At 27.6% G+C, this 25,681-nt stretch overlaps 2 protein-coding genes across 4 annotated transcripts in view; one reads left to right on the plus strand and one right to left on the minus strand.

Annotated features, from left to right (window-relative positions):
• Positions 1–9,458, plus strand: part of LOC129975920 (metal cation symporter ZIP14-like) — a 55,351-nt gene extending 45,893 nt beyond the window's left edge. For all 3 annotated transcript variants that reach the window (XM_056089208.1, XM_056089209.1, XM_056089207.1), the window contains exons 7-9: positions 485–701; positions 2,399–2,586; positions 4,353–9,458. In XM_056089208.1, coding sequence (XP_055945183.1) covers positions 485–701; positions 2,399–2,586; positions 4,353–4,613 — 666 coding nt within the window. In that variant the 3' untranslated portion in view covers positions 4,614–9,458. The remainder of the gene's footprint in view (positions 1–484; positions 702–2,398; positions 2,587–4,352) is intronic.
• Positions 9,459–15,913: 6,455 nt separating this feature from the next.
• Positions 15,914–25,681, minus strand: part of LOC129975723 (Bardet-Biedl syndrome 2 protein homolog) — a 32,003-nt gene continuing 22,235 nt past the window's right edge. The window contains exons 15-18 of the mRNA XM_056088900.1: positions 24,714–24,851; positions 19,126–19,238; positions 17,224–17,372; positions 15,914–16,164 (exon numbers count right to left, since the gene is read on the minus strand). Coding sequence (XP_055944875.1) covers positions 16,064–16,164; positions 17,224–17,372; positions 19,126–19,238; positions 24,714–24,851 — 501 coding nt within the window. The 3' untranslated portion in view covers positions 15,914–16,063. The remainder of the gene's footprint in view (positions 16,165–17,223; positions 17,373–19,125; positions 19,239–24,713; positions 24,852–25,681) is intronic.

Genomic DNA, 25,681 nt, shown 5'->3' on the forward strand with positions numbered 1-25,681 from the left:
AAAATTTAACGCCAGCTCTTTCACCCTCCTCCTAAAGGTGCTCAAGTTTTTTAAAGTGCTTATTTTTAATATAAAATTAATATTTAATTGACTGGACTTAGATGAATTTTTATTTATATAAAATAATATACAGACTTTTTCTGTGATCTTTTAAGTGCACAAAGGGTTTTTTTCCCTTATAATTTCTAATAGGCTAATGATTAAGCCTGTGTTGAGATCTGTCTTTTTTCTTAATCAGTAGAATTTTGTATACATTTTTTTTTCTTGTCAAGCAATGACTAACATTACTTTTATATATTATAATGTATAATCTAATTATCTTTATGTATGTTTGTTTTTAAATTAACTGAAACCTATCATTTACCCATTCTAAAAAATATTTTGTATGCTTTTATATGAAGTATTTATTTATTAAACAGACATTTTAATAAATATAATTTTGTAAATTTATTGGGTAATTAAATTTGTTTTCATTTTAATACAGATTGCTAATTCTCATCATACTCATCATCATGAACACACAATCCATTTTGAGAAAGGTAAATCAACCATTGCTACGGTGGCATGGATGATTATATTTGGAGATGGACTGCATAATTTCATTGACGGATTATCTATTGGAGCTGCCTTCTCGGAGAGCATTCTTGCAGGTGTCAGTATATCGGTTGCTGTTATCTGTGAAGAATTTCCCCATGAATTAGGTAAATGTTTAAAGTAAAAATATTTTTATTTTAATCGCATTTATTTTGTGTTTAATGCTATTTTATAAATATTTTCATCATAAAATTGCATAAAAAAATATTTAAACTGCAGATCTATGGTTATGGTACACTATAATAGTTGAGTTTGAGTTTTTAAAGATTTTTTTCTAATTATTATTAATGTTAATTTTTTTCTTCTCTTTTATACTGCTATTCATTTTTTCTTTTAGATATCTTATTGTAATAAAAAATTGCTATAGTATTCCATAAACCAGAAGAAATGGTTACTCCAAAACTATCTTGTGCACTTTCCAATAAATCTTATTCCCTTCCCTCCCATTAAAATTGTGGACCTAGGCTAAGACCTTGAATGCCTTGTTTGACATTGGCAAGCTATAGTTACAAAATATAGATATTTAGCATGAACTTTGCATTTTAATTGATTCTATTGCACAAATCTGTATTTTAGATTCCCTGTTTTGATGGATTGGGACTAAAATTTGATACAGAACTGTAGTTGTAGTCACAATATTACATACTGAATTTTATTGATTTAAATTATTTGTTTTTGAGTTATTGTGTTAACATGCAGGCAAGAGAACAAATGATAAACCCTTTGACAGATTTGGTTTAAAATTTGATAAAACTCTACATTTTTTTAAAAATGATAAACTTGTTGTAAAATTTTCTCATCCAACTCTTCATATTTTGAAGTTATCGAGCTTTCATACGCACAAACTGGTGGTTTTCCTTGTAATGGATTTTGTTCAAAGTTTAATAGAAATATACAAATTTGGTCTAAATTCCATGAACCCAATTTCATTCGTTTAACTTGAAGTGTTTGTAAGTTATCATGCTCAGATTATATAATACCCAAAATGTATTCAACTTGGAGGTCTGAAATGTGGAGATTCATCCAATTTTTGAATTCTTTTTTTAAATTTATTGCTGTGTACTAGATACATGAGAAAATAAAAAGATACATCATTTTTAAATTGAAATTATTCCTACATCTTCAGCAGATCTCTAAAAAGTTGAGGAAATTTAGTTAGAAAACTTCGAAAATGTCTTGTGCAGTATACAGCTTGGATTTTATATTACTGCTTGCAATTTGCTCTTTTCATTTTATTTTTTGAAATATTTGATAATATGACAGTGGAGGGAAATTTTTGTGTTGTTGTGTGTTAAAATATACAAAAGGAAAAATACAATTGTTTAATGTTTGAGAAAAGGTGATTTGTTTCTTGAAAACAATTTGGGGTCTAATTTGCCTGAGGAAAATTTACAAACTGGTCAAGATGTCAAATTATTTAATTTTAGTGTTATCTAAAATTAAATTTGTATTTGATAAATAAATCTAATATTGTTCCAAATAATGTTTTTATAATTTCCTTCTTTCTGTTCATTTGTAGTCGATGACATTATGTGTTTACAATTCAGAGAAAACCTAATTGTATATTATTAAATCCTGTTAAATAAATCTGAATGCCATGGGGATGTCTTTGAAAATTTGGGTATGTTTAAGCAGAATTTGGTTTTAGATAATAATAATACCGAACACTTTAAGTACTTCTATCTACTTTAAGTTTGCAAATAATACATCATTGAATGACGATATGTTCTGTCAATGTGAATTTTCACTGACTGCAAAACACTAGATAAATGTGTTTTATCTATTCTAATTTTGATTCTTACAGGTGATTTTGCTGTTCTTTTGGGTGCTGGGATGACAATGCGCCAAGCATTACTTTACAATTTCCTGTCTGCAATCACATGCTATTTGGGACTTGTTTTGGGGATTATTCTTGGTGACTTAGCAGAAGGAGCTCCGTTTATTTTTGCCTTAGCAGCTGGAATGTTTTTGTATATAGCTCTTGTAGATATGGTAAGTTGCTTGTATGCAATATTAATTTTTATACCTTGAGGGATGTTTTATTATTGAATTTGTTGAAATTTCTTAGTAGGTTTTGGAAGATTTTTAGAAACATCAAAAGTTATTTTAGGCATGAATTTTAAAACTTTCATTAAGAATAAGCTTTAAAAAAAAGGCAACAGTAATTTTAAATGAAATTAAAATATAGATAAATCTAAATTTCTGAAAGACTTGAACAAAATCATATGAACACAGCATCTTTATATAATTTTTTTTTTCTTAAACTGCCTGGAATTTCATAATCCTGTATCATAATGAGGAGTAATATTAAATTACAGTAGGAAATAGTAGTATAGAGATCTAACTTAACTCTAGACATTAAGTTTTTTATGAATAAATTAGTCAAATTTCTTCTGTGTTTTTCATCACTGAATTTTAATGTTACATTAACTTGACAGAATAAAATCCAGAATTTTCAGCTAATATTATGTGCATTTAGCTTAAAGTAAATATAAAGATATTTGCAATTTTGCAATCTAAATTTCAAAATACATATATTACTGTTTTAAAAAAAGTTTCTGAGCAACTTTAAAATGCTATTTTAACAGTAATTTGATTCATGTAATCCAACCATGGCATTTGTGCCAAATTGAAATGCTTAAATTAAAATCTTTTATTTCAAAAGAGGTTTTCACTTTAGTATATGGATATTTGTCTAAATGTTTACAAACTTTTACTTCATTTAGTTTTGTATATAATTTCAATTTCCCTTATTTAACTTGCATCCTATCAAATAAAACACAACATAAAAATTTATAACTTACACTTAACAGGTTGTTTACTGTTCTAAGTAATTGTTAGTTTTTAGCTTAACATTTATCAATGACATGTTGATATACATATAGTCTGAAATTTCAAAATATATGCATTCTTGGATTTCTTATTCTCATTGTTTGAAATTAAGTTAGTTCCAAAATGGTTTTTGTATAAGGCTGTAGCTAACATTAGGGCAGTGCCTTAATTTTAGACCTCTGAGTGAATGGGAAAAAAAAATATTGATTATATATATCATATTAGAAGTATTGAAAAATTGAATGTTGATATTTATATTTTCACTTTTTATGAAAGTAGATATTTTTCTAATTAGAATTTAAATTTATTTCTAATTAAATTTAGAAAATTATGCTTGCATGCATTGCTGAATAAGCAAGATTAAATAACACCAAATTTTTTAATACCAAAAGGTTAAATAAGAATCAAAAATAGCATGTAGTAGCATCAATCAATGACATTTATTGTAAAAATTTTCATTTAATTTAAATGTGAAGTTACTTTTGTTAAATGTTAGGAAATTGTTCAGCCATTAAAAAACATTAAGTTTGAGAGGGAAAAAAAATCTCATTAAATTATCTGTTGTCCCAGAATCTGCAAATCTTTAATTGTTAACCTGCCATTGTTATATTCAGCTAATTCTATAGCATTATCTCTCAGTGCAGCATTTTTTCCACTGTTATTCAATAATAAGGAACTGAATATTTAAGCAACTGCATTATAATAAGGTCTTAGTTTGCTCCAAAATTTGGTGAGGGAATTAGATTAAAAAATTTTTTTCTGCTAGACGTGGTGATTATTTTTTTAAAGTTAGCATAATTTTTCTATAAAATTTAGAATTATTGACACCTATCTTGAATTATTTTTGAAAGTAATTAAATTGTTTTACTTTGAAATTGAAACATTTTAAGAATCGAATGTTTAATTTAAAAAAATGTTTTTTACAGATGGGTGAGCTTGGTGAAGTTTTAGAAGAAGCTCGTCAGAAAGGGATAAAACAACAACTGAAAGTGTTTTTTATTCAGAACATTGGCATCATACTTGGTGTAGCCATTTTATTTGTAATGGCTCGATATCAGGAACATTTCAATTTTGAAAACTTAAGCACTTTTGCATCTAGTCAAGAGGAAACAATAGACGATCGAGTGAAGCAACTCTATTCAGGACTTCAAGAAGCAAAAAATTTGCAAAGCGTTCTCACTAATTAATTATTCATAGAGATCTTTTTTCCTAACCTCAGTTCCTTAACTGAAGTCATTCTCATAGTAAGCAATTTTCGGTAAATGAAATTGCTGCTGTTATAATGCATTTGGATTTTATGGGCTTGTAGATATTTTTAACTATGATGATCTCTGTGACCTTTTTTAGGTGATCATATTTTCCTATTTTACTCAAATGATGTGTGTATCTAAATGATCAGATGAATATTTTTAAGGAAGGAATCATTTTAACTGCAACAGAATTGATGGGTTTAAAATGTGGCTTCCATGAAGATAATTAGAGCTTAAATAATAGCTGTTTGCTTTATGAATTATCATTTTATTTAAAGAAAATACGTATTTTTAAGGTTGAATAACATTATTTCATAGCAGGGTTCCTTTAACTATAGGTTATAACAAAAATAGGATGTTAAAGTGACTTTCGCATCGGCTTCATTATTTTTTTTAACAACTTAAGTTTAAATGATTACAAAAATCATTCTGACTTGTAGCATTTCATTCAAATTTTTCTGAATAGCTATTTTAAATTCATTCTATTTTAGGGTTTGAACAAATTTTTATATGGAAAATGGGATTGTGAGAGAAATATTGTAAGGTCCTTTACAGCAGGGCTGAATTTAAACTGAAATATCTGGTTTGTCTGTTGCAATCAAAAGTGTTTGTGTTGGTATAAAGTTTTAATGAATTAAAAGCTGGCATTTTGATTTTACTATTTAAAGACAATTGTTATTTGTAGAACAAAGAATTGTCATTTCTGTATCTTCTGCAAATTTTTAATGACTTTATATTATAAAAACTAAACAAAACTTTACTTTTTGTGTCAAATTTTCAAATTTCTAGGTAAGAAATGACATTAACTTTCCTATAACCTATATAATTGTGTTTAATGATTTATTTTTATCACTTATTGTAAATAGTATGTCTATTGTTGTCTTTAAAAAGTAAATGAATATTTTTTTAGTATTCATTTTATGTAATTATGTTGTGCAATTTTTATGTATTTCCTGAACTGTGATTTATTTTATGTGCTCTATTTAAGAGTTTTATGCATGTAGCTATATATTGATTGATTGATAAATATTTGAGATTACAGATTTTGGAAGAATTGTGTAAATTTACTTATGAATGCAGTACTAAGATTAAAATATCATTAATCTAGTATTCTGCAATATATAAGTAATTTTCCCTTTTACAAATTTTTGGGTCCAGTCATTTCTTATTTATGTTCTAGTAAAATGATTCTTACTAGAAGTCTTAAACATTTATCATTTAATATTAATTTTAATTTTATACAGCAAATAATATTCATATAGATAAATTACTTTTTTTAATGATGGACTGTATCTTAGAATTTAACTTTGTTTTATGAAAAAATATACAATTACATTATCTTTATTAAGTAACATGCAGAAAACCAAAGATGCTTTGTAACAAATTTATTGTTCACATTGCAAAGAAATAGCTTTATTTTAAGAATATATTTTTCTTATAAATGTATGAGATTTGTTATGTTCCTTATATTCAAGAACTTTTGTTCTTTGATATTTTGATTTTAGTTTTTGCTTTTAGTTTATTTAGATTTGGTAGTGAACTTAGCACACTTTATAGTTTGAGTACAACTTAGTTTTTGTCTTTGCATTTAGCTCTAACTTTTATTTGTTATTTTCTTTTGATTATTAAATATATTTAAATTAATATTTTCAATGCTTTTTCTATTTCATCTGTATAATTTATCTTTCAGTAATATCTTATTTCATAATTTTTCATTTTAATCTTAACTCCAAAACAGCATTCAAATTTCTGTCATAAAATTTTTAAAATGAAATTTCAACCTAACAATAAAAAAAAATTCTTCAAATGCTTGTCTAATTCTATTCAAAAATTTGCTATTTAAACATGCACACTGTAATGATCAAACTGTAAAATACTTGCTAAAAACCTTATGGTTAAAGAACTTATTTTTTTATAATTTTGTTATAAATAAAAAAAAAATAGAAATGTTTCACAATCTTAATTCATTATCATATAGCTATAATTGATCAATTTTTTCTACTAATTCATTTTTATCAATTTATTTTATGGATTGCTCCAACCTGCTATAAATGATATTCAAAATTATCAGTTTGAAGCGAAAGCTGTTCTCCTAGCAGGTTATAATGGAAACATTTTAAAAATTAAAGTTATTACTTTTACTCAAAGCATTCATGATGCAGAATCATGATGAAAAACATAATCATTAATTTTCTTGATCAAACTGTTAACTGGTGTTTTTCTTTCTTTTATGCAAAAAAAAAAAAAAAATAGAAATTTGTTTTTGAGGCCCATTATAGATTTTCTCACTCATTAACAATATTGCACTTTCATCAGTAATAAATTGCTGTGAATTGAAATTTAAGTTTTTGACTTCTGTACTACCAAATCAATTATAAAATATATCCTGATTCAGAAAAATCTATAAAATGTTTATGTATCTCGTATACTTTTTTGCATTAAGTTATAAAAATTATAATCCAGTTTATCAATAAGCTTATAAATAAAATCATGTAAGGCAAAGGCTTACTAATTAGTTGATATGATTGAAGCTTAATCCTCTGATTCCACTTTTTTAAAAAGTCACATTTTAGATGCAACATCTGCAAACAATCATAATTGTATTTTTATTTTTTTTTATCAAAGCCTACTATTATTATGTGCTAGCCAATTAGTATGATATAGTTTATATATAATAATAAGATAAGGATAAACATATTAGTTTATGAAAATCATGGAATTAGGAGTTGGAGGACTGTGAAATTATGAAAGTGTTTTAAAATAAAGTATGATAATCATTAATTTTATAAATTATTTTTGGGATTGTTAAGATCTTTCATATTTTATTACATAATCATAAAATTTAGAATGCATGTTTTTATTTGGAGTAGTCTCCATCAGAACTTGATTAATACAGGGTATTGAGAAAAAAAAAATAAACATTATCTGGCTGAAATTATATACCTATAAGAAAATATGTGGTTATATCAAATTGTTTAAGTAGTTTTATTTTACCTAAAGTATTTGAAACTATGACGTCACCTAATTGTACAAAGTATAGTGAAAAATATACATTCTTTTGACAATTTTATGTAAATTCATAAGTTATAAAAATTGTGTTATAGGTATACCATGTGTATCTTCTAAGATATATGCTAATTTTGTACATCTTCTTGACAATTTTATTTTATATATGAATGAAAAATTAAATCTCCCTTCATTGATAATAATTAGATCAAATTAACTAAATGTAAAGATACTAGAGTTGCTGTCTGAAATAGTCTAATTCTTTATGTATAATTCTTTAGTCTAATTCTTAATAGTATAATTCTTTAAAAAAAGACTTATAGCTATGCAAATGTTTTTCCTTGAGATAAAATTTACTCAAGAATGATTTACACTAAACCTTTCGTTTAAATTTTCATACAGCATTGATTCAAAGTTAATTTTATGGACTAATTGTTTATGATTACTGAATGTTATAAGCTTTGTAAAGATCAAAGTTTTTTTTTTTTTTTTTTAATCTTCTAAAAATTTACAGAAATTATTATATAGATATAGTGAGAGGGAAAGATGTCTTTTATTTATTCAATTTTTTATAAATATTAGTGTGATTAAAACTAAATGAATTATTTGTTTCCATTTAATAAATTTAGTTAATAAAGCATGATCTTAATACATTATATTAATTACTTTTTAAAAAAAATTGTAACTGTGATATCTAGAGCTAAATACTATGTCAGGAAGATTTAAACCACTTGTGTATTTATTTGCACCTATAATTAAATGACTTTTCTTAATCATTAAAAAGTATTTCAGGGAAAGAGTGAATTGGATAATTCACTGCCTATAATCAATTAATAATTGCATTTTTTTTAACTTAAAAATGTTCTCTGAATAAAATATGTTATTTTCTATCAAAATACTCCATACATATATATTCTGTGGAATACATACTCTGAATTTTAGTGTTGAGACACATTTGTATACTGCATATCTTCACATTGTTATAGTGTGAAAATCGTGTAATTGTCGTAGAGGCTCTAGTTTTAATCGTTAATTGTGACTCAGAATTACTCTTGCATGTTATAGCAATTAGTGTAGATGAGAATTGGGTGTAATTTTTTGCAAATTAAATGTACTCAATCATGTATTGTGAGTTTATTAATATCAGAATATGGAACTATAATCATGCTTCATATTTTTAACTATGTTTAATGGAAATGATATGAAATTAAATTGAATTTTCATTTTTCGGTGGTAAAAGAATTTTACTTTAAAGGTCTCATTTAAAAAAATATCCAAATCTTATTTTGATTTTTGCGCTGGTTTTCCACCCTATTTTACTATCAATGCATGTAGCAAAATAGCTGACTTATTCCTTTGGCTGAAATGTATAATTCCTTTGACTGTAAATGCTTCCAAATTTAGTCATTAGCTTTGTCATCCAATTTAAGTTCGAGTTACCATATTCGGTATTAATGAAACAATTTTATATTTTTATACTATATTGATTTAACCACTTGATTATCATATGAAATGTAATTAATAAGTATGCTCAGCATTCTCAGTAAAAAGAATCCATTAATTTTACAAGTTTTTAATTAATAATTAATGTTATGTATAATTTCCTTGCTATAGTATAAAATTTATGTTTATTTTTGAAGTATTGACTTGTATATAATATTTCATTTTATCAGTGTTTTTTAATTTTTATCAAATGTAAATTTATTCAGTAAATGCACATTTAACTTTATTAAGCAAATATAATTACAAAATTATGTCAAGGTTATATTATTTATGAATCTCACTGATTGGATTGCTTCAAGAAGTGTTCATATGTGTTAAAAAATTATTTATGAATGTATATTTGTTTTTATACTGTTTTTTTTACAGTATTGATCATTATAGTACAATTCTTGTGTTTTGTTGCTTTTATATTATAAACTATTCGTAGCAAAAATCTATATTGTAACTAGTAGAAAATCAATAAATTTATTTATTTACTGGTACTTTAATATTTATTGCAGTATTTATCACTAAATGACAATAAATTTCATTTTACTAATTCTGTCTAATAGCTGTTACATAATAAGTAATTTATGTGTAGTAAAGATTCTTTAAAAATTTTGAATCTCGGATTGTGTGTTAGTTGCAAAAAATTTATGAATTTAAGTTAATGATATTTAAAAAAAAAAATTACTGAGAATTTTTGTCCTGGAAAAAAAATTTGTTTTTTAGATGAAAGGAACAAAATAAAAACTTGAACTGGAGAGAAATGCAATCGTTTCTGTAATGCGTTGATTCCATCCTATTATGAATAGGAAAAATTTCATATATATACTTTATCCACAACTCTTTTATGGATATTCTTAATATAAATGACATTTCTAAATTTTATTGAAATTTAAATCTAATGAATAATTTAAAATTTATCTGATATACAATTTCAACCAGTGGCTTAGTTTGAATTAAATAATTTTTCAAACATTAATATGTAACACTCCCTAATAAGGCCAACGCACCAACCAAGTGCCAACCCCCTACGAACTGTAACACACTCTAACAATGCCAGTGTGCCAACCTCCTCGCCAATCCAAAGTACGGCATTAATGATATTTATTATTATTAATTTAATGATACTTATCACAAAAAATTTCACATTTTTTAAATTAAAAAAAAATTATCTTTTTAATTATATGAATATTTCTCATATAATCTTTCTAAATTTTTAAAGTATGTAATTTTTAATGTATTTCATTTGTTGCTACGAAATTCAAATCCTATTCATTGTTTCATCAAATATACAATTGTTATTTTCTAATATTATTGAACGCTAAAGAAGAAATATTCTATAGTGCAATTTATATGAGAAATAATTAGTCGAAATTACATTGCCGTGGAAGGCGATGAACATTTAGATTAATGACCTGACTCCATAAGAAAACAATATGTATTCTAAGAATTAAAGGTTTGAATATAAAATCTAATTTCAACCATTAAAATCTTTCTAATGGCTTGACTTTATTAGAAAAATTCATTTATATTATACAATTAAACAGTTATAAGACAAAATAATCAAATCGTGTTATGAAAGTTATACATAAGAAATTCAATGGACATTAATCACAACCAATATTTTCGGAACTAACTACCTGGTCATCACGCTTTATAGTATAGTCATAAACACCAGTTAAATACGTTTCTATATCGCAATGCATCTTACATCTGTAAATAAACTAAAAAACGTCATTTAATATTAAAATCTGATGCACTGACGAATGTGAATAAATAAATTCAAGAACAAATGCATGAAAGTTAATTTAGATATGATATTGAGAAGAAGATATCTTGTTTGTAAATTAAATGGCAATTATTTCTCAAATTCTCTTTTATTTTTGCATTACATGTATAAGTTAGCCGCAGAGGTCTGATGATAAGGTCTCGGCTTCGGCACCGGAGGGTTTCAGGTTCGAAATCCCATTCTACCGAATATCATCGTGTAAGCAGGTCTGGGGTGCGTTAAATCCGTCGGACATAGCGTTCTCCCGCTGGTGTGGCGTGGAAGTTTGGAGAAGGGAGCACAGCTCAGGTGTCATCTTCGTCATCCGACCGCCGTTCAAAATTACGAGGTCTGTCCCAAAATAGCCCTAATGTTGCTTTAAAACGGAACGTTTAAATAACTAAACTAAACTACATGTATAAGTCCATTTATAACAAATTAATACTAGTACTAAAAACAAATTTAATAAATAGCTGGCTAAACAAATGGTACACTGCGATGCAAAAGTTTAGATACTGATACCAGCTGGCTTTAACATAATTGTAATAGTAGAATTACAAAAGCCTTTAAATATATTGAAAAAAAATTTTAAAATGGTTTCATCAAAACACGATTGTTTGCTTTGCTCTAATACCACTTTTTTGGGTGAGAATAAAAATTTCCTTGTTACAAAAGTTTAAACCTGAATACGAATTTTTATTAGCATATACAAATTTAAAAGAGATTAAATCACAAATTTCGAGTACTTTAGTTCTGCAAATGATAACACTTCAAAGTCTAGAATGCCGCACACAGAAGAAATTCAGACAGATGAGATTACGAAAATTTGGTATTTATTTAGAAGCTAAAAGTAAGCTCGTTACGGAAATCTCAACTATTATTAATCGATTAAAGAAATCCGATTATCCAATGTTATCAAATGGATACATATATAAAGCAAAATGCAAGTTTGGGAAGCTCATGTGACGAATAAACTTGATGGTTGTCAGATTCAAAGATTGAAAAGTATTACACAAATTATGTTCTTGAAATTTGTAAGTTAGCGGGATTCTTCGAATAGGAAAAATGGTTCATTTTAAAAAGAAAAAGAAATTAGTTCTGGACCCACATAAGTGACAAAGAATGTCACAGGTCCAAAATCGTATGGTAACTGTTGATATTTAGAGATGGGAGGGGAAAAAAAGTAGAATCTGGAATGTCCAATTGACTGAACATCGTACTTGCAAGAATTGCGCAAGAAACTTCGACATCACAACATTATATTAAGACACTGGACATTGCTGCCATTTGCTGAGCTTCTAGGTGACATCCAGGAAGAACTTCAACAAGACAATGCTTCGATTCATACTCTAAACAACACAGTAGTCTGGTTTAATTTTTAAAATATGGAAGTTCTCGACTGACAGGTATGTAGCCCTCATTTTAATCCAATAGAGAATATTTAGGACATCATTTGTCACAAAATTTACAGTAATGATAGACAGTACTGTTCTGCAAATGAACTTCATTGAAGATTCATTGAAGATATATAATACAAAATCGAACTCGAAATCATGTAAGATTTAGTTTCTTCAATGGAAACTCGTACTTATGGACTAATCAACAAGAACGGATACAAAGTGTGATTTTAAATCTTGTTTCCTTAAATTTTATTTTATTTTCGACTAAACTTTTAAGACAATTTTGTTTTTAATTAACAACTTGCAATATGCTCAAACGTGTTTTTATTGTCATAATACTGTATATGAGTATATAGCACATTTCATTGAAACTATATTAGGAAAATGAAGTATATTTTGAAATCTGTGAATTTTGTTCATATCTAAACTTTTTCATCTCACTGATATTATCAATGATATATAATATTACCCACTTCTGGAGTTCAGTTGATACGGTGAAAAATTTGATTATATTTAATATAAATATTTCATGCATAATTTGATTTTCTCTTAACAAATGAGGAGTTTGCCTAATGAAGTTGAATCTCATAACATTAAAATGTTCGGGAGTAATCTGTTTTAAATTGCTTGTTATCTTTTCAGGTAATGTAATTTCATTTTTCGATTCATCATACAGACTACACAGATAATTAACAAAATTTTCGCCCTTCCATTTCACCAATGCAAGAAAAATAAGCAATTAAATCAATAAATATAAATGTAACTATCGTACATCTCTCTCTCTATATATATATATATATATCTATCTATAATTTGTTTGTGTGTTTGTTTGTTTCCTAATAAAATTTAAAATTTTACACTCCAATGGATTCAAACAAAATTTGAAGTATGTTTGGTAGCACTTAGAAGGAGTAACAATGCTATTAAAAAGCTTTTCCGCGCCTCTAAATTGAGTAAAATGGAGGTTAAAATATTTAATATTTTTCAACATACTTTCTGAAAAAAATCACTACATAAAAATAATTCTTATAACATCTTACAGGGGTGTTTGTGCTCCGGGGAAACCCCGGAATTCCGGGGATTTTGAACTTCGATACCCGGAAATTCCGGGGATCGTCGTTCAAAAGGAAGTAGGAATAATAATGAATTATTTATTTTGATCTGGATAATTTTGTTTGCTTTTAAAGCAGAAAACGCAAGGTCAGTGTGTGTGGTGAAAACTTTTCCTTTCTTTCTCCAAAGGCAGTGATAATGCGTGAAAAGGGGGAAAAAACTTCTTTTTTGTTCTTTCCTTATTGCGAGTTATGACTCATTCCCCCGGTTCTCGGACATTCTCTTCTGGATTCTTTTCGGCAAGTAGGCGCGGCAGAAAAAAAAGGGGGAGACTTCGTTCGACCAGATGTGCGATAACGTGACTCTGGGTTCAAAGGTCTTATCTCTCCTGGCGTGGCGCCAATAAGTAGAGAAGGGGGATTTTTCGCCGTATTAGCTATTTGTCATTGATCGCTTCGCAACTTTTTTTTCTCCGCTGTGTAAATCCGCTTCGTTTCATTTATTGATGCACGTGTAAATTTTTCGTTTCGCTTATTGAAATATTTTTTTTATTTATGTACGCAAGAGAATTTCATTTAGAAATTTCAGCATATGAAACAGAAATTACCCCTTAAAAATTCATATCTAATTAGTTTTACAGCATTAGATCCAGAGCTAAGAGGTAAAACCAGTACAATATTAGCTTTTGAAAAATTATCATCTTTTATGTCCCATATTTTTAGTGATAATGAAAAGTCAAAAGTAGAAGCTGAAATAAGGTTATACCAGAGTGATATTGATATCACCAAAGAAATGCTCTACACATCTGATGAAAGTGGAAATCAAGTCAAGTGTACAATTGATAAATATTGGTCTAAAGTTTTTAATTTAAAAGATGATTTCACAAATGATTATAAGTATCCTACATTGGCTAAATTGGTCAAAGCCTGCCTTAGCTGCTTCCATGGCCCATTAATGGAAAGTGCATTCAACTTAATGGATACACTTGTCACTGACTATAGAACCTCTCTTAAGATTGATTCCCTAGATGCAGTGCAGACTATTAAATATGATTTAATGGCTTCTAAAGAAACCTCATGTGAAAAATATGGCTCAAAAAATCCAATGACTGATCCAATTCACAAAGATCTCTTACTGAATATGAACAGAAGTTGGAAAACATATCAAGAGGACTTAAAAACATGTATTTCAGATGAGTCACCTATAAAAGTCTCTGAAAAACCTTCTACATTAGCAGAAAAGCAAACTGCTTCTACCTCTGCATGTGCAGTTCTCGAGGAAATTTCTTCAACTGTAAATGAGGAAAATAAAAGTCAACCTTCCTGCAATTATGAAGTTCACCACAAAAGAAAGACAAGCCCACAAACATCAGAAAATTTAAAAAAAGCAGCAGAAATTAGATAATTTTTTTTAAAAGAATTAATTCAGGTAATTTAAAATATTTGCATAAAATGTAGTAGTTTATATGTTTGAAAATTTATGGTTATTAATTTTGCAAAAAAAGTAATTCATTGAACTTTTATAATTAGGTCATTCAAATACTTCATAATTGTAATTTTTCATTTCTCCCCCCCCCTTCTCGAAACTCCAAAATGCCGGTAGTAAGTCCGTAAAAGTTTCAGGGGATTTTTTGGGGTCCCACAAACACCCCTGATCTAAAAATTCAAAAAATTAACTTTATAAAGACATGAATTTCATTGCCGTACTATTTTTCTTTGATTTTTCATCAATTTTTTAAAGTTGAATTAAACATTTTTTTTTTTTCCTTTTTTATTATCCAAATATAAAACCTATTTCACTGTTTAATCACATACATCGCTTGCGCTTTCGCCAATGTAGAAATTAAGTTATTTTCTTTTGACTTTTTACTTCATCATTTGATATTGGGTATGAGATGAATTTGTCAAGTAGCATTTTTTTATACATGTTTTAAACTTTTAAAATTAATCCAATTTCTTTGGTATACAATATTCCAATGTTAATCTGCTCAATCGCATATACTTTCTTTCTTTTTAGCACGAGTTTATTGATTAGAATTTTACTTCCCTTGATAAATTTGTTCATAGGTCCAAAATCTAATTACTAGGTGTTGAATATTTGATTTATATTACAGAAAATTTGAATATCCAAGCTTTTTCTTACGTGTATATATAGAACAAACAGATAGCGAGTACAGCGGCTATTATTCGACAAAATAAATTGCAAATCATGAAGAAAAATTTTTAATTCTCAAAACTTAGAAAAATTGAATTGGTAGCCTTATAATAAATAAAATAAAATAGTGTAAAAATTAAATCTGTATATAACATAAATCTGTGTCATAAAAATACATACATAGAGACATTTTCTTTTATAACTAAAAATTTGACACTACCCGTCTCTTAATTATTTTCTACCAATGCAATCGCTCAGAGTTAATAAATGCATATTAAATATTTAATAACATTATTTTTTAAAAAATATTTGTGGTGATAGGTTTCTGATTTTTGAGAACATAAAATCACACATCAGAAATATTTTGATATAAAAACCAGGATTATTTATTTGACTAGATAGCAGAATTGTTTCATCAGTGCTCTTCTTGCATTGAAAATTAACAAAAGAAAAAATCTGATACAACTGGAATAAGCTCATTTTGAAATTAAGAAGACCTTCTTCAGTTGAATCGATCTTCATGGCTCGCCTGTTCCTATTACTTTAATCAACAAATCAATGTCATTATTCTTTATGGCAGCACGGCAGGAGTTTATCACTTGTGTTTTGGGCCTTCCAACTGTAAAAGGGAAAAATCATTATTAATATCAAAGTGAAATAAAATGCGGTGAAATTCATATCCCTAGATCGTATATTAAATTTCATGGCTCTAAATCCCTGCGTTTACATGCATATGGAAGGATCACCAACAGACGATCAACCTTTTGGGGGATTTAGTACCAAATTTCATAAAAATCTACATTTTATATATTAAACTTATATTAGCAAATTTTATTTATAATTTATCTTTGGCTCTTTATGTTTTGCAGTTATCGAGTACTCGAATACTTCAGATTTCTTTTAAATAAATTTTGCTCAAAATTTGATAAAAAAAATTTACAAATAATGTGGCCTTAAGTCCATATACAAATTTCACTTGCCTAGATCAGAGCATTTTCGAGTTAATGTGCTCATAAACAGACAGACATAATGCCAAAAATGTGTTTTTCGAACTTGGGAATCTGAAACGTTAAATTTGTTAAAATCTGGAATTCGGTTTTTTATTTTTTATTTATTTATTGATGATTACAATACTTTCTCTATACTTCGTACACGAGAAAATGAAAAAAATAACGATTGAATCTAATGATGACTGAACCGAACGACACAATAATAAAGAAAAGGCATTAGATAATGTAGTAACGTAATAATAATAATCCTTGATAGAACTATTTAAATACAAAATTCTCTTTTGATTAGTATATCACAAAATAGATTTTTCAGCAAAAATTGTATAGCTATATAAGGGACTGTAATGTAAACAAGCAAAATAGTTTTTAAAATTAAATCTCTAATAAAAGAAATTATTAAAAGTCAATGACTGCTTGATAAAAATTTCTAAGCTAAAACTTTTTCCTTTTTCATAAACGTAGTGAACCATTTCAATGACCAATTATTAAATTATTCAATATTATTTGAAAACAAATGAATAAATTCGAAATGTATGTTTAAAACAAAAATATAATTCATGAAATTAACAACTTTTGAAATAATTTCTCCTCTTTTGATCCAAATTAAAACCAAAAATAAAAATTCTACGATATCTTACTTTTGAAAGAATTCTAGACTGTCTGCTTACCTCTAAGTCTTCCAGCTCTTTGGATAATTTGATTCACCTGCTTCAAGCAAGTCATGAGTTCTTCGTGATTATTGGATCGTATCTTGTAATTGTTTATGAGTTCACCGTTTAAAGCATGAAGGTCTTGATGCCATCTTCTCATCAGGGCACTATAAAGTTCAAACAAGCAGAAAGAGATATTTTAAAAACTTTCATACAGATTTTTTTCAAGAGACAAACTAGAAAAATTCTATTTCAACAGAGTGGTGATTGTCATCGTAACATGCAAGCTTAGAATTTATTTTCTTATACTTCGTAAAATCTTTCAAGTTATTAGATTCTCATGTTGTTCAAACAATAGTTTGGGTATTCTCATCCGCGAGTAATATTCGAAAAGGATCACTATAATCCACATTGAAATCACTAATAGCTAAGAAAATAAAAGTAATATGTAAATAAATTGTTTGCATTAACATAGTAAATTAATATAAATAAAAAGGTTTATATATAATAGTGTGAAGGGATGGATTATTAAGTAGGTAAAATAGGTATTTGCCTTCGGCTCCACAGTTTTAGGAGGCCTGAAACCCTCGAGATTTTTTTAGGTATTTTGAAACATTTTTCGGTTTCATTGAATTTTCAAGGCCACGCAGCCGAAATTATTCAAATTAAAATCAAGTATCGATCAAATTCTGAAAGCTTTACCAAAAACTATAGCTTATTTCGATGGCATCGTAGTCCAAGGTAAAACTAAAGATGAAAGAACTTATTTGCTTTTCTAAAAAGATTACGTGATTACGATTTAGATCTAATAAGTCTATCTGATAAGTCTTAAATTTGTCTTTTATTTAGCATCTAACGTGTTAAGTGAGAGAGAATTATTGTATTCTTCTAAAAGACTGAGCTGAACATCTAGACTAACTATAATCTTAACGTTATTTCAACTCTTAACTGCGTCTAATGTATATATGTAAATATCGGCTAATAATATTATAAATGTGCTTTCTAAATATATAATATATGTTAATAAAATTCCCGACCATTCATCCGTCCAAAATCATGCAACATCAAATTCACAACAGTCCACTTGTGTGTGTGTGTGTGTGTGTGTGTGTGTGTGTGTGTGTGTGTGTGTGTGTGTGTGTGTGTGTGTGTGTGTGTGTGTGTGTGTGTGTTAATCGATTTAGTAAGTGAGTGGCATATATGCAATTTTTATTTAAATGCTGTTTATACATATCTATAGTTTTCCTTCAAGTTCGATGAAATTTAGCCTGTCTTTTCAAGACACGAGGAAAGTCACGGCGAATTTTTCAACATCCAAAAATTAATTAAAATATCGGTTGATTAAAAAAAAATAAGCAAGTTGTCGGTATTTGACATCTACATTCTTCTTAAATCTCATCTTTCAAAAATGATTTGTATATAATTTTAAAACTCAAACAGTTTTCATAGTGCAATATCCATTTCATTTCGTACATTTTATTTCTCTAATTTCAATAAATTAAAAAAAAAATAATTTTACTTATAAATTGCAACACTGTTTTTACTGTTACGTTCAATTTCAAACGTAATTAAATTGTTCCATCAAACCATTCAATTGCGTGCTTTTTCCATTTTTAAAACTTAGAGTTTTAAAAAAGAGTTTTGTCTTAGTTAGTTAGTTAGAGTTTTGTCTTTACTAGATATCAACTCCGAAATAAGATTTTTACTTTTGCTTTTATTTCGTAATTATATAATTTGCATTCTCAATAATTTATTGTAAGCGAATTCCGTTAAATTCGGATTTTTCAAACAATAAGTAAAATTGTTATATAAACCATATTAATTGTTTAACGGCCAAGAAAACCAATACTCTTTGTGAACAAGTTGGTCGCTAAAAGCGGCTAATATTAAATTAAAACTTTAAAAAATTATATAACTTACTAGTCTCTCATAAGGCGAGCATCTTCAGCACGGACAACAAGATTTCTGATCAGACCTGAATTATCAGCCATGTCGGCAGATAGCTGCTGGCGGACAGACTGGTATTCATTTACCTAGAATAATGAAATTCATTTTTTTTTATGGGCGGATTAACAAGAAACATATAGAACTGCACTTTGCAGTTACGATATGTTCTTTTTTTACTAATTAACTGCATGCTCTCTATCAAGAGAATTGCTTAGGTGTTCTATTTGCATTTGGCAATCACTTCAAAAAAATAATAAAGGCTCCGAGATTATTCACTATCTCTCTTATGATGCATAATAATTAAGAACATGATGAACATCTCTTATGATGCATAATAATTTTTAAGTAAATTAATTTCCCGGTAATATTTTCAGTGTGCAAAAAGAAATTAAGCTTCTTACAGTCGCGATAGGAGGTTTATTCAAGCATAAAGGAAATGAATTGGCCTGAACGAGTTGTAATCAGCGCCATCTGGTGATAGAAATCGACTTAAAAAACCTTCCACTTGCCTGATCATGTTGATTCATTTTCGTTGATTCATTTCGAAGAAATATACAAACAAATATTAATTTAGATGTAATTAAAATTAATGCTTCTACTCAAGCAATAACTTTTTATTAGAATAACATAATATTCTTTTTCATGGCTACTAAACGCAGATTTCTATGTAACAGTACATATGATAAATAGACAGCAGATCCATCTACAGATTATTTCAGAATTAATTAAAACTTTATAAGTAACAATTTTCTTTCAGCATAAATTCTATTTTCAACAGAAAAAATTAGATGTGCTATATCTTTTGAATAAATTAGTATAATTTCTTCTCATTATTGACATACAGTGAGACTTATAAAATAATGAAGGCACAATAAAAGAAGTACTGGTAAAAGAATAATGCTTAATTTGCACATGGATGCGGCATCTTCTATTCGTATAAATTTAGGGAAAATAAAACTTCTAAAATAAGAATTAAAATTTCCACAACATACTAATTAAAATTATTACATTAATGTTCCAGATAAAATATTTTAATTTAACAACTTTTTTGAATTTATAAAGAGAACTTTAATATTATTATTATTAGTTTAGCTATCTGAATCCATTATTATTAATTTATAACATTATCAGCTTATGATGTTTGTTCTTCATTGTTATGATGAAATTTAAATAACTTTTAATTAGAATTTCCTTTGTATTTAATCAGCTTTTAATCAGTCACTTTTCATACTATTAAAAATTCAATTTAAAAGAAACTTTTCTGACTTTTGAATACTAGATTTAAAGCAGATTCTTATTTGTTCTTTTATATTGAATTGGGAATCTATAACAAAAAACATACTTTTAACAAGTTTTTTGTTTTGTTTTTAGTTTTCATGAGTTGTTTATTTTAAACAAATATTTTTTAAACTATTTTCAAATTTCTGATGAACTGATGAATTTAACTGATGCATTAGAATCGCTTAAAACTCTGCCTTTCGTCTAGAATTTTGTGAATTCGGAATTATATAACGATACTTATCGTAACAATATTATCTGTCGCCTTATAATATATACAGTGGCTCAAAAAATTGAGAGTACACCTTACTTTTACTTGATAAATCAGACTTTCAATATAAATAACACATTACCGGGAAGTGCAAACATGTTTTTATTTTTACACATAACAAATGGTTTAATTTAGAGTAAAAATAAAGAAAAATCAACGAAAAACTTTTAAATTGAAAAGTTTTAGAAGCATTTTAAATAAACATAGGCAGAATTTTGCCTCAAAAAATTGAGAATACACCAATGAAATTTTTGCAATATCACGCATAGAAACAAAGTGCCGCTATTAAATTGCATGTCTTTTGGCTCGTATAATGGCCTCTAAACATCATGGTACCGATTCGACCCATTTTTGGTGGTATCTGAAGATATTTTACCCCTTTCTTCTTGCACCACTTGTTTTAAATGGGTTTTGTTTCTAATTTTGTGTTTTTGAACCACTTTTTCGAGTATGGCCCACGAATATTCAATGGTATTGATGTCGGGGTACTGTGGTGGTGTGTAACTGCTATTTACAATGAAAAAGACACCATATTTTGAAATTACGTGTATTCTGTTTGGGGTCGTTGTCCTACTGGAAAATGAAATTTCCATCTAAACCCAAATTTTTAGCATTTTACTTTAGATTACTGTGAAGTATATCCAAGTAAACCATATCATTTATAATGCCATCTATAAAAATTAAATTTCCTTCCCCCGGATGAAGCCATGTAATTTCAAATCATGACGGAGTCATCATCATGTTTAAATGTAGAACGTAAATTTTTTGGATCCAAAGCAGTATTAGGCTTTCTTCATACAATACGATGGCTGTCACTGCCAAAAATGTTGAGGTTTCTTTCTAATATAGCTTTCTAATATTACTAAATATAGCTTTCTTCTAAAAGTTATTGGTCTTCAATTGATGAGTTTTTGCAAACTTCAAATGCTTTTTCTGAATTTGCAAGCTGATGAACGATTTCTCTCTAACAATTCGACTTTTATATCCAGCTTGTCTAGTGGCATTTAGTACAGTTTCAGCACTTACACTTCTTCCTATGATTTGAAAAGTTTCTGCAACAAGTCGGATGAACCATATGGTAGCAGCAATCTAAAGGAAAGTGTTAAAAATTTGGGTTTAGATGGATATTCCATTTTCCAGCAGGACAACGACCCCAAACAGAATGCACGTAACGTCAAAATATGGTGTATTTTTCATTATAAACGGCAGTTACACACACCACCACAGTATTCCGACATCAATGCCATTGAATATTCGTGGGAGATACTCGAAAAAGTGGTTCAAAAACACAGAATTAGAAACAAAACCCATTTAAAACAAGTGGTGCAAGAAGAATGGGGTAAAATATCTTCAGATACCACCAAAAATTTGTCGAATCGGTACCACGACGTTTAGAGGCCATTATAAGAGCCAAAAGACACGCAATTTAATAGCGGCACTTTGTTTCTATGCGTGATATTGCAAAAATTTCATTGGTGTATTCTCAATTTTTTGAGGCAAAATTATGTGTATGTTTATTTAAAATGCTTCTGAAACTTTTCAATGTAGAAATTTTTCGTTGATTTTTCTTTATTTTTATTCTAAATTACACCATTTGCTATGTGTAAAAATAAAAACATGTTTGCACTTCCCAGTAATGTGCTATTTATATTGAAAGTCGCATTTATCAATTAAAAGTAAGGTGTACTCTCAATTTTTTGAGCCACTGTATATATATATATATATATATATATATATATATATATATATATAATATGTTCTATAAAATGTCATTGTTTAATGTTAAAATTCTGAATTTTATTGTTTCAGTTAAGTTGAAATTTCCCTTTTGATTGTTAATTTTCCAAAATTTAATAAAGAATTGAACAGATGCAGACGACTTTGAAATGAGATACACTGATTTCTATTTTACTTTTAAAAATGTGCTTGATAACGTTTTTTAGTGGTTTTAAAAGAATTCTAAATTATATTAATTTGATTAAGAATTGCTACCGTTAAAATCACTAATCATCTTTATCTACGTCTTCTTCGAAGTAGTAAATAAGTAATATTGTAAGAGAAAAGCACAAAACTTTGAATATTGGGCAAAATTTTAAGCATTTACATAAAAATATATTAATAACTTAGGGGGAAAATTTGCTCCTGGTAGTTTTTTAAGAATCGTCTGATTCAACTGATATTCTCATTTTAACTAAAAAACTTTTCATACGACCAAAGGATTTTGTATGTTATAATATTTTATACAAAAGTAGTTTCCATATTAAGAATATAAAACTAAAAGTATCTTAGCTAGTTTTATAATAATGTTGAAGCAATATTGTATTTTCTTCACATTAGTATTTTTTTTTTAATAGAGCACTTTGCATGTGATTTTTATTTCATTTTTATTTATTTATTCATTTTGCGTAATTGTATTTAATTTATTTCGATTTTCCTTGCTCAAATTCAAACATATATTTAATGTTTTTCATTATAAAAAGGAAGGAACATAACATAGTAAATTTTAATCATCATTTTTAATGAGTTTCCTTCTATTTTATTATTTATTTGTTCATCCAATGTGTATGGATATACGTAAATATTTTACTGCTCCAGCATTTTTTTTTTCTTTTTTTGCTGCTAAATTTAACAAAAGAAATTTACAAATTACAATTACCACTTTTTTTCATATATTGAAAGAATGCACAAAAAAATAATTAATTAAACTTATTTGAAATTTGCTAGATGTTTATTATTATTTTTTTTTTTAATTTCAAAATTGAATCTTTTTTTGCTTGTTGCAGAGTGATGACATTGATACAATTTCACGTAAATAATTTTTTTATAACTATAACTTTTTTAAATAAAAACTCTCATACTTGAAATTTCTGCTAACTTTAAAAAAATTTGTTGGCAACATTCTATCGTTTTATGTTTGAAACAAAAACTGTATCTTCACTGGTATCACAAGCATGTAAAAATAAGATTCAGAACTATAAAATTTCGGGGTATATGTGTATAAGAGTGTATGTAATATTTTTATGTGCAAAATTTATTTCCTAAATTTTATAATATTTTAATAAACTATGAATTTCTTAAGAAAAATACAAATCTATCAATGCATTTTAGGTGAATTTTTTCATGCCATAAAAAACCCAGAATAAAAACATTTTACAGTAGTAGCAAAAACTTGAAAAAAAATTATACAGTACACTTCCAAGTATCCACCTAATGTGGCAGAAGTGCAGACCGAATAACAAATAAGACTGATAAGCCTATGAATTCATTTCTTTGCTCACCAATCCAGGAGACGAAGCCTTTATACTACTGTAACAATACATTTTTTCTCACTTCTTATTAAGTACTAACCCCTCTATTTATCTCAAGTCACGTAGTATGTGAATGCGACCCGGTGAACCATAGAAGCAGTTGCCGATAACGAGTCGGGTTAAAATAGAAGGCTCTGTACTGAGAGTTTATATATGTTTATATACTGCACTGCACGATTCAAAATTTTATTAGTGAAAAAGTAAGTTAAAAGGTATAAACTGTTCACATTTTACTATAAATTCTGTAATTCCAAACTTAAATGCAATACACAACTTTTTTTGTTTATCATCCCTTTCGAAATCTTCACTGTGGTAAACTTAAAAAAACATTAAGAATACTCCAAGGACAATTTACGAATACTGTGCGTACTGTGCAGTTATAATAGAGGTCCGCTACGCACTGACAAAACAATGAACAACGAGCAGAACGCTGCTCTTTTCCAGTTACAGTTTGCATTTTGCACACGACATCTAGGAGAATCGTAGCCGACACCAGCTTCCAATGGCATGGTAGTATTACCAATGGAATGCCTTGCCTTCTTCATTTAATTACAATAAAAGAAGGCTAGACCGGATAGTACGAAAGCCGGATAGTCGCGAACCGGATACTCGGGAGTGTGCTGTATTAATATATTAAAATATTATTACATGCATATTCTTGATTCGCTTTCAAATAAAACAAACTAAAGACTCAAAAATCATACTTTTGTGAGAAGATTAGCAAGGTTTTCGGTTTCTTGAGGAAAATGAGCTGTAACTGACAAATCTTCCAAAGTCAGAAATTGAGAGAGGGACTGGATAAGTTCTCCAGCCAGTTCCATGTCATCCGTTTTGATGAATACCTGCAACAGAGTAAAAATCTTTATTTTATTTAATCCACATCGACCCAGTCTACCTCAAAACTAAAAAAGACTAGTATACGCCAATGGGAAACAATAACAAATATTGTCCTCAATAGGAGCAACAATTAAAATACAATCACATAAAAATAAAAGGCATCTGCTCGACCAACTTTGTGTGAGTCAATTGATTGCACTTTCTCATTACTGAAATGATCTTGAAATTACCAGTGGTAACAGAGCTTCCTATTAATTATTTCTCTTTCTGATTGCAACAGTTATCCTTGCTGCAACATATTACATTACAAACTCATGTCGATTGGGCTCTCATAGTTTGATACAGCGTTTCATTTTGATGTATGAAAGAATATTCAAGAATATTCATTTTAAGGAAATATTTCAAAATGAATATAATTAGAAAAAAGTAGCTTTTTTTTTCAAAAATAATGCAAAGAAAAAAATATTCAAACCCGGAATGTCTTCCAACCATTATCTACAGAAATATTTAACCATTAGCTAATACCCACATAAAACAATATTAAACATTATCCAAGAGTTTTTAAAACTGTTTTAAACAAGTACTTTAGTTTAAATAGTTTTTAACAAGTGCCATATGAGAAAGCACATACAAAACAAGTAATATATATATATAAAAAAAAATTAAGTCTCCTACTTAGGTTAATAAAAAAATTTATTTTAGTAACTTTTTATTAAATAATTACAATTAATATAAATAAATATGCATATGCATATGACAGAATTACAATATTAAGTGGCAAATAGAGCTTGGCGTCAAATTTGGCAACCATTTGGCGACATGGCGACGGATTTGG

The sequence above is a fragment of the Argiope bruennichi genome, chromosome 7 (genome assembly GCF_947563725.1).
Source record: "Argiope bruennichi chromosome 7, qqArgBrue1.1, whole genome shotgun sequence".
Lineage (NCBI taxonomy): Eukaryota > Metazoa > Arthropoda > Arachnida > Araneae > Araneidae > Argiope > Argiope bruennichi.